Source organism: Otolemur garnettii, unplaced genomic scaffold, assembly GCF_000181295.1.
Source record: "Otolemur garnettii isolate 467f Iridium unplaced genomic scaffold, OtoGar3 scaffold00134, whole genome shotgun sequence".
NCBI lineage: Eukaryota > Metazoa > Chordata > Mammalia > Primates > Galagidae > Otolemur > Otolemur garnettii.
The window spans coordinates 2,779,079-2,789,374 of NW_003852529.1; the positions used below are offsets into that span (position 1 = coordinate 2,779,079).

A 10,296-nucleotide genomic window follows, 5' to 3' on the forward strand; every position below is an offset into this window, starting at 1 on the left:
GAACCCGCCACCTTAGGTGTACGTGGCTGGCGCCTTAGCCGGTTGAGCTATAGGCGCCGAGCCCACCTGGCTGTTTTTTAGAGATGGGGTCTCACTCTGGCTCAGGCAGTCTGGAACCTGTGAGCTCTAGAAATTCACCCACCTTGGCCTCCCAAGTGCTGGGATTACAGGCATGAACCACTGCTCCCAGCCTCACCTTTTCTCATCTTTAAACAGGAACTACAGTGAACACTTGTCCAGGCTTGGTGGGCAGGGGTGCCGGACAATAAGTGAGTACTCACTAGTTGTATCAGCAAGTGTGTTTCTTGCTTTTTCTTCTTGAGCTAGGGTTTTGCCATGTTTCTCAGGCAGTTCTTGAACTCCTAGTATCAAGCAATCCACTCACCTTGGATTGCTTGGTTACTGGGACTCCAGGAATGAATCAAGTGTACGCATGTCTCTCACCTTGTCCCAGGCACCATGCAGGAAGCTGTATGTGCAGTGTCTCAGCATTCAAACTCTAGGAGATCAGCAGTTACAATTCTTTGCCTTTTACACGAGGAAAGTGAGGCTTAGAGATGTGGTGTGACTTGCCCAAGATCACACAGGTGGTGAGAGTCAGAGCTGGGTCCTCTCTCAGCCGGAATGCTTATATATCTGCACAGAGAGCAATGTGCTGGGTCTGTGCCTACTCCCGGTCCACCCTGGCTGGACACCAGCTGCACTGGAGACTATGCGTGCTCCCTGACCCCAGGTGGGAAACCACACACTCTGCCATGCCTTGCATGCTCGGGTCCTCTCTGCACCCCTCACTGTCATGCCGGCCGACAGACATTTCTGGTGCTAGCCCTGCCTCAGTCCCACACACCAAGCACATGTGCATGTATTACATCTCTTTTTAAGTCCCTTTCCAGGCAGGTTTGTAGGAAGCTTCTGGGTCCACTGAGCATGGTTTTGTGGGTGGCTCACTGCACAAAGGCACCTGGTGAAAGTTCACTCCCCTTTCTGCCACACCCTGTACTTTGAAGAGGGGTATCTTTTCCAACTGTCCAAAGATGCTGTGGGGGCTGGCACAGCCCAGCAGCAGAGGACCTGTAAGAATGTATGCATGAAAATTTGTGGAGGGGACTTGTCATCTTTTGGACTGGCCTGTTAGTTTAGACTCCTATGTAGACCGTTGATAACAGAACCTGCAGAAGAGCTGTCAAAAATATACTTCCCTGAGTAGGAAAGGCAGTCATCCAGCCCCTGTTCACTGGAGGGCCCTTGCTGGAGTCTGTATGCAGGGTGAACCACTGACACTGTGCCCCACCTTGTCTCAGCGTGAGGACAGATTTTAGGGCCAGGGCTAAAGCTGCTGCATTCTTTCTCATCTATTCTCTCAGGAGAAGAGCTCAACTGTGCAGGGCGAGAAGCTTCCAAGGGCACCCCAGAACAAGTGCCCTGGCCACCCTACCTGCCACAAGGCCATCAGACTCCTCCTCTAAGCCAAGGCCTTGTCTAGAAGGCACAGAGCCCTGCCTCTATGTTCTCAGGCAGGTACTTGGCCTCACTGAGCCACCATCAATCTAATGGGGCTGTCAGTAAGGGCATTGGCAGGAGAAGACTCTAGAAGCTTTCTTTAACCCACAGGAGCCCACCCACTGCCCCACACTCAGAGGGGCTGGTGCAGGATTGGTGGAAGCAGGAGAGAGTACCCCCAGGAAGGCAGGCTGAGGGGGATCCAGTTCATGGGCTGTTGGTGGGGGCAGTGGTGAGCCTTGGTCTGCCATGGACAGTGAGCTTTGCCAAGTTCCCTCCCTTCTTGAGCCTCAATTTCCCCCCACCAGGGACCTAAAGGGAGAGATGGATCCCATGATTCCCTCCTACCGGTGATCTATCTCCTTGGGATGGGACAGGTCTGCCCTGGACCCAGGGCCTGACCAGGCACACAATAGGTGCCACATGAACATTCGTAGAGTAAGTACATTTCTGCAACCTATATGGCCCTGTCACTAGAACATTCCAAATCCAGGCTCTGACAGGTGGCCATGGCAATGTCCAGCACAGTCACTGGGACATGCAGATTGAACACCCAACCTCATGGTACACCCCTGAGGCGGGGCCCCCAGAGGCTGCTGTCAGAACTCCCTGCCATGGTCCTCTCCCTCAGGGATGCAGAGCTGCTGGGAAGGGAGGAGCGGGGCCCCTGGAGAGGGGCACTGCAGGGACACAGCCTGCATCGGAACCAGCCCTGTTGCCCTGGTGATGGCTCATGTCCCAGGCACCCACGAGGGCAATTAGTGAGTGTGGGAGGAGGTTCCTATGGTGGCGGTCCCAAGGGGGTGTGTCCAGGGATTAGGGGAGGCAAGGGCCAGCAGGACCTTTCTCCTTTGTCTTGGGGACACTAGGCCTTTGTTGTTGCCTGGCTCCCTTTGACAGATGTGATCAGGACCGTGGGGAGAGGGGAGGGCCTTGGATTAGAGTCCCCCACCCTGGGGACTCCTGAAGCAGTCTGGGGGCAGGGTAGTGAGAGTGACTGGGCCCAGCATCCACTAGGGAGCCCCCCTCCCATAGGTGTAGAGCCTCACCTGCCCCAAAGGTTGGGCAGGCAGTGTGCACTGGGCTCCTGTGTCAAGTAAACACTAAACACCGTCCCCAGCAGCTAGAGGACAGCCTGGGTGTGTCCCTAGGGTGGGACCAGGACTGGGAGGGGGTGGGTCGGAGATATATCCAGGATGGCGGTGGAGGGCATTTGGTCCACTCACTCCAGGTATCTACTCAGTCAGACTTTATTCCAGAAGCTCTTTGGAGGCCGGCAGCCCACCCAGCCGTCTCTCCATCCCAGTCCTTCAGTGCTGGCTTTGATGTCTGCAAGGGTCCTGGCACCAGGAAGGCTCCACGGGCAGGTGTCTGGCTTGGGTCCCCACAAGCTCTACTTTGTGACCTTCCTTCATCTTTGTGCTTGACACAGTCTGTAACATTGGGGGATTCCTCTCCCCCACTGCCTGGACTTGCTGGGAAGGGGGCTGAGTCCCCAGACCTCAGCAGTAAAGTGCAGTGCCCATTTTCAGGGCTGGCATCAGCCATTCACCTGATCAAGATTGGGGGAATGCTGAATCCATGGTACCCTCAGAGTAGAAGCCTCAGAAGCGGGTGTCCAGGAAGGAGGCAGAGCCTCGATGGGACCTGGGCGGGCCTTCAAGGGGAGGGCCTCGGGTCCGAGTCAGGAGCCCATGGAAAGTCTTGCCACGAGTCTGGGGTTTGCGACGTGGGGGTCTGGGCTCCTCTGGGGGCTGCACCACAATCCGGGGCACCTCGGGCTTGGCACTTTCTCGCGCCCCAGCCAGCTGCTGGGCCTCAAAGATGGCTTGTGCCCCAGAAAGGCGGGCCTGTGGCCGAGGAGGTGGCCCCGGTGCTGACTCGGGCAGCTGAGCCAGCTGGGCCCTGATCTCCCGCTGCAGGTCCTGCTCAGACAGGGCCACACTGTGCACCTGCGGGGAACAGTTGGTGCTGAGTTTGCAGGAGGGCGGGGCAGGAAACCTTGAAGTCCCCATGGGCGGGCAGTATGCAGCCCCAGGAAGTAGCTGGGGGGCTGACAGCCTTGCTGAGGGAGCCACAGAAAGCCACTTGAGGCCTGCAGTTTCATGCTCTCTGCAGCTCAGAGGACAGGAACTGAGCCCCAGTTCTCACTTTGGTTTCCAGCTCTGGGACTCAGTTTCTCCTGCTATGTAGCAGGGGTGGGACATTGCAGAGGAGGGACCCACCTGAGACATGAAGACCTCCTCCTGCAGCTGAGCAGGGGGGATGGCTCGAAGGGCACCAAGCGTCTCCAGGAGCCCTGGGCAGGCCCTGCGCTGCTCTGCAGTGCCCAGTGCCAGGCGCACCAGCGTCAGCCCCACACGGAACAGCACCTTGACACCTGCAGGCGAGGCTCACTCACTGGGAGGCCAGTCCTGCCCTCAGTTCTACACCTGAACCTGCCCTCAGCCATACTCCTGCCACTGCCTGTAGCTCTGCTCCCTCCCCCAGCCTGAGGCTGGAAGGTGGGATTGCACTCTGTGGGGCACAGCCACAGTCTCCTCTGGGCCGCAGCTCCCTTGTCTCCACAAGGAAAGGTTAGGGGCATGCTCCTTAAGACCTTTTCAGCTTGTAACTGTGACACTTTGAATCTAGAAAGATTCAAGGCAGAGTTTCTCAGTCCTAAGCCAAGAGCACAGTTCTTATGTGTGCACACACTCCCCGCAGTGTGACCTGGAGCCAGTCCTGGAGCCTCAAAATCCCTTCCTGGCAGCCTCAGATCTGCTGAGAGGAACAGCCAGGAGACCAGCGAGGCCTAGTGACAGCTGAGACTTGTGAAGGGACAATCACTACTACTGATGTCCTTGTAGTTATTAAAGGGAGCTGGAGCAAGGGCCTCAGGTAGAGCTGATCAGACTCCACCTAGGTCTACCCAGCCCTGCCCTCAAGGTATGAGACCGGAGGGAAGAAGACCCATGGAGGGCCACTTGGATGCCTGTGACTCCAGCTCTAAGCCAGCTAGGGCACCTCCCCTGTGGGGGGACCTGAAGCCAGCAGGCACACAGCAGGTGCTCAGGTTCTGTCAGGTGCGACCTCTGGGCATCACAGGCAGGGCCCCAGGAACCAGCATGGGTCAGCCCGACTCCCATCCTGCTCTTGGTCTGCCCCTCAGTATCCCCCTCTCAAGTTTTGCTTTCTCAAGCCCTCCTGTCTGCAAGGCCCCAGGCCTCCTCCAAAAGTAGCCAGGCAGCTTTACAAACGGCAGCCCCCCAAAAAATAAATAACCAGCAGGTCTCTCCTGCCACTTCCCTCACACTCTCTGTCACATCCCTCATGTTATTTTCTTTTTCTTTTTTTTTTTTTTTTTTTGAGACAGAGCCTCAAGCTGTCCCCCTGGGTAGAGTGCCGTGGCATTACAGCTCACAGCAACCTCCAACTCCTGGGCTCAAGCGAGTCTCCTGCCTCCGCCTCCCAAGTAGCTGGGACCACAGGCGCCCGCCACAACGCATCCCCCTTTTTTTGGTTGCAGCCGTCATTGTTGTTTGGCGGGTCCGGGCTGGGGATTCGAACCCGCCACCTTAGGTGTACGTGGCTGGCGCCCTAGCCGGTTGAGCTATAGGCACCGAGCCTCATGTTATTTTCTTCATGACACTATGACAATCTAGAAATATCTTGTTAATTTGGTTACTGTCGCCTCCCATCCACACCCGTGCTAGAAGGAAGGTCTTGTTGACTTGGGTGTTCCCTATCATCAGTGCCAAGCCCCTTTGGGCTCTGGAGGAGTCCTACCACCTGCCCAACCTGGCCTAGTCCCAGAGCTCAGTCCTCCCTTGTTTTTACAACCCCAGCTCTTACCCCAGGAGCTCCAGGGAAGCCTCCCTGACTCCCTGCCCCACCCCAGGCATCGCTGATCCTCCCTTTGGTGCGCTGCATCACGAGACACGAACCACACCTGAACTAGAAGGCCAAAGCTCCCAAGGAGCCAGTACTAGCAGTGGCATCGCAGAGCACAGCCCCACCATGTGTGCCCCAGGCCCCAACCCCAGTCCCTGCTCACCTTCGCTGAGGAAGGCATCCCAGACACGCAGCACCGTGGGGAAGGGCAGGGAACGGGCGAAGAGGCACAGGAACCACTCAGGCAGGTAAAGCAGGGGCCCGACGCCCACCTGCTGTAGGTGCTTGTGCACACGTGGGAGCAGCCGCCGCAGGAGGGCCATGAACACCTCAGCGTCTAGCTGCACAGCCTCCTGTAGCCATGTCCATAAGCCCAGGGGCCAGTACCACTTGGCACCTCCACCTCGAATCCCAGTCCCCAGCCCCCACCCATATTACAGGTCCATTCCTCTCCTTCCTCCAGCCCCCATCCCAGCTGCTCACCATGTGAGGTCCGTAGTAGCCAGGGAGGTAGAACTCACAGATCTGTACCAGACACCAAAAGGCCTCCTGGGGGGCAGGGCACAGGCCTGTAATGCCCACAAAGGGGACCACCAGGCGAAAGCAGGACAGAAGGGCATGCCTGGGCACCACCAGGAGCCTGGTCTCAGTGTCCCTTCAACCTATTCAGTGCCTAGGGTCACTTTCCAAAACCCAGGGCCTGCTGATGGGGCTTAAAGGACCAGAAGTCACAGGGATCAGGATGTTGAATTTGAGGGTCACAGGGCTGGGGCTCTCTGGGCAAGAGTTTTGAGGGTCCCAAAGTTCAAGTCCTGAGTTTCTGGGGTCATTGCAGAATCAGGAGTCATGGAGTCAAGGGGATGAACATCCAGATTCCTGAATCATTGGGGTAATGGTCAAGGTCAAGGTCTCAGGCTCTGGGAGTCAAGATCAGTAGGCTTTAAGGTCACTGAGGTTGGTAGTCATGAGGCCCTGGGTCACTAGGACTGGATTTGGGAGTCAAAGATCCCAGGTCCCTGAAGCCAGATTTCTTGGGGCTGGGATCACTGGGGCTCTAGGATTCAGGAGTCAGGGGCTCAGCTTCTAGGAGCAGGATCCTGATCACTTACCTCCGGGGGCAAGTGCATGAGCAACACAGCAGCCACAGGACCCTGTGCCTGGCAGTAGCCTTGTTCTGGTCGGTACAGGGTGTAGGCTTTGAGTACCTGCAGGAGGCCTTGCTGCCTGTGCCAGAAGACCCCATTAGGGGCCAGTCCTCCAGGCAGCCCTTCCCTACCCTCTGGTTGCCCCTACCCAGGCCTCAGCCTTTCTGGGACTTGGTGGATCCCGAGATGCAAGGCTGTGACACTAGCATAGAGAGACTGCACCCAAATGCCTCGGGCTTGTGGGGCTGGGGGTCACTGGGCATCACTGGCTTCGTACCCATGGCCCTGGGGTGACACAAACATTTCATGCAGAGGGAATTGACGATGCAGGTCCCTGCCAATGGTCTCCATCCACTGTGGGTCTCCAGGGGCCTCTGCCAGCTCCTGTGGGTGTAAGGGCTCAGTGTGGTGAAAGACTCTGGGAAAGGGAGGTGGGATTCCTGCCCATTCCCTCACCTGGTAGGTGCCAGGGCTGTTCTTCTGACACACATGGGCCCCACACAACAGAGGCCAGCACCGGGCCCGCAGGGCTGAGGGGATGCCTTTCCGACACTGCATCTTTACCTGTGGGGGTGGGGGGAGGGGCTCCATTAAGCAAGCCCCACTTGGCCCTGTTGAGTAGGCCTGTGGCAGGCCCCTGTGGCAGGCCTTGAGCACAATTTAGCATTGGGCAGGGGCCATTCTGAGTTGCAGAGAGCAAAGGCAGGAGGTGCTGGGACATATGATGTGTATGTTTTGCCACAGTTCAGGCCCCAGCAGAAGGGAATGAGTCAAGAAAGGTTGGGTGGGGCTGCTCTCCCCCTCACCTTCTTGTACCGCCGGGACATAGTTTTTTCCCAGTGTGAGGTCATCTCTACCCACTTCATCTCTCGTTGGCGGATCAGGTCTGCAGCAGGGTAGCCCGACCTGGTGGCACATGGCATACGTATTCTGGTAGTGGGTATCCAGTAGTTACCTGGAGCCCATACCTGCCACCCTCCATGCACCCAGGTGAGCCCATTTCCTGGCCCTGGGGATCTCCCAGGAGCTCTAGGGAGTGACCTGTGACCCAAGAGGTGCCAGTGGTTGGCATGGGGACAGGAAAGGATGTGGCTCCCATGTGGGCAGGACTGAAGGGTGAATGTGTGTTGGAGGAGGGGTTGGAGAGCTATCTGCCAGGACAGGGACACAGACAGTTCATAGGTGAAGCTCACTGGACAGAACCCTGGACTGGTCGTCAGGAGCCCTTTGTTGGAGTTGGGTTTTGCTGTGTGACCTGGGGCAAACTCCTGTTTGTACTTTGAGGAGCAGAGAGAAGGAAATATGGGTTCTATGGTTTGGATCTGGGATTCCTGGACACAAAATGGGAAAGGATGTCCAGCCCTAGGAGTGTATGTAAGCCCTTGGAGGTTTGGGGTCAGAGACAGACAGGGATACCCCCAGATCCTTCCACCTTAAAAATGCTACCCAGAACCTGAGGAGGGTGATAGTGGCTGAGTCCCCAGCTCAGTCCCTACTGCCACACCCTCCCAGAACCCCAAAGTTGAGCCTCACTCCAGTTCAGCTTTCTGACCCCAACCTCAGGCCCAGCACCCTGCCCTCCACACCCCTGCCCCACTTACCCTGACTCTGTTGAGCTGCCCCCAATGAAGCCATAGCGGTCAGCCTGGCGATATGGACCAGGCCCACTCAGCTCTGAGTCAGACCCCAAAGAGCTGGAGTCATCCTGTAGCTCAGAAGTCTGCATGAGGTCCTCCCCCAGGGCTCGGGCCATGGTGCCCACACCTTGGAAGCCACAGGCTAAGAAATGTGGGGAAAACCAATGAGAGGGGCTGCTCCTGGCCAGCTGGGGCCTGGGCTCCCATTCAGCCAGTTCCCAGCCCCAGGCCTGGCTGTGTGGTTGGATGGGCAGGCTTCAGGATATCTTATCTGCTCCTCTGTGTCTCCTCTTTTATTGGGATGGAGGGTTAGGCCCTGTAGTGACAGAAAGGCCAGGCCCAGCTCCTGTCCCCACCAACCCAGCTCACCTCCCTGCTGCACCTCACCTCCTCCTCTCACTTCCTCCTTACACACAGCATCAGAACCCACTGGGGGCCCCTCCCAAGCAAAGGGGTGGGGGGAAGCTCACCCCTTCCTCTCTGAGGCTCTTCCTGCCTGCACCAGTGCGCCTGAGCCATGGGCTCCTCCTACCCTCCCCATGGGCTGGGTGTCCGGTGATTTGAGCTCCTGTGCTGGGTGTAATGGTGCCATGGCCTGCCAGATGTAGAGAGGCCAGGCCATCTTCAGCTTTGAGTTGCACTGGCATGTTAAAGAGTACAACTCAGTGTTTCTATAAGAATTTTGGTTTAGGCAGGGCGCTGTGGCTCATGACTGTAATACCAGAACTCTGAGAAGCCAAGATGGGTAGACTGCCTGAGCTCACAGGTTGGAGACCAGCCTGAGCCAGACAGAGTGAGATCCTGATCTCTAAAAATAGTCAGATGTTTTGGTGGGCTCCTGAAGTCCCAGCTACTTGGGAGGCTGAGGCAAGAGGATTACTTGGGCCCAAGAGTTTGAGATTGCTGTGAGCTATAAGGCCACAGCACTCTACTGGGGGTGACAAAGTAAGACTCTGTTTCAAAAAAAAAAAAAAAAAAAGAATTATGGTTTATTTAATCTTCGCTCTTTACAAAGTCACACTTTTGGCTCAGCGCCTGTGGCTCAAGTGGCTAAGGCGCCATCCACATACACCTAAGGTGGTGGGTTCGAATCCAGCTCAGGCCCGCCAAACAACAATGACGGGGATGCCGGGCGTTGTGGCGGGCGCCTGTGGTCCCAGCTACTTGGGAGGTGGAGGCAGGAGACTGGCTTGAGCCCAGGAGTTGGAGATTGCTGTGAGATGTGATGCCACCACACTCTACCCAGGGGGACGGCTTGAGGCTCTGTCTCAAAAAAAAAAAAAAAAAACAAAGTCACACTTATAACATGCATGCAATGCAATATTATTATGTTACTCAAAAGGTAATTACAGGGCAGCGCTCATAGCTCAGTAGGTTGGGTGCCGGCCACATACACTAAGGCTGGCGGGTTCAAACCGCCCGGGCCTGCTAAAACAACAATGACAACTGCAACAAAAAAAATTGCCGGGTGTTGTGGTGGGCACCTGTAGTCCCAGCTAGTTGGGAGGCTGAGGCAAGAGAATCGCTTAAGCCCAAGAATTTGAGTTTGCTGTGAGCTGTGACGCTACAGCACTCTACTAAGGGCAATATAGTGAGACTCTGTTTCAAAAAAAAAAAAAAAAGGTAATTATGGGACTTATAAGAAAATATTAATTTAATGAACCAAAACGCATTCCGCCACCTCACAGACACGGAGGAAGGAGTCCTCCGGGAATGTGAGGCTCTGGTTTTGACCAGACATTGCTATCTTTAAGCCTCAGTATTCGACTTCGAATACTTATTTTATAGTGTTTGAGGAGACGGAATTTGATAAAGTCACACTACCATCCCACCCAACCTAGGGATAGGAAGGAGACTGTTCAGCGCTTGCAAGAGAAAAACAACTCACACAGTACTTCCGGTCCCATAAAACCGGGATGGGTTGACTCTCAAAGGGCGGGACCAGACAACTGGCCCCGCCCAAACCCCGCCCCGACGCGCTAAGCTCCGCCCGGTAGCCGGATACCCAGCCTTCTGGGCCACCGCGGCCGCTGCGCTTCGCATCCAACCGAGGCGCTAGAGCGCAGGGAAAGAGGAGGGGCGGGGGGACGGGCCCGGGAGACGGAGGAGGCGGGGCGGCGGGCGGGGAAGGAGGGAGGACG

General features: G+C 56.4%; 1 protein-coding gene across 1 annotated transcript; it reads right to left on the reverse strand.

The window, feature by feature from the left end:
• Window positions 1–2,732: 2,732 nt before the first annotated feature.
• TBC1D10C (TBC1 domain family member 10C) lies at window positions 2,733–8,411 on the reverse strand. Its single transcript, XM_003798322.3, has 9 exons — window positions 8,120–8,411; window positions 7,325–7,424; window positions 6,975–7,082; window positions 6,796–6,902; window positions 6,483–6,597; window positions 5,857–5,922; window positions 5,537–5,726; window positions 3,726–3,880; window positions 2,733–3,452 (listed from the first exon to the last, which is right to left on the reverse strand). The coding sequence occupies exons 1-9, from the start codon at window positions 8,269–8,271 to the stop codon at window positions 3,105–3,107; spliced, it is 1,341 nt and encodes a 446-aa protein (XP_003798370.1). The 5' UTR covers window positions 8,272–8,411; the 3' UTR covers window positions 2,733–3,104.
• Window positions 8,412–10,296: the final 1,885 nt, after the last annotated feature.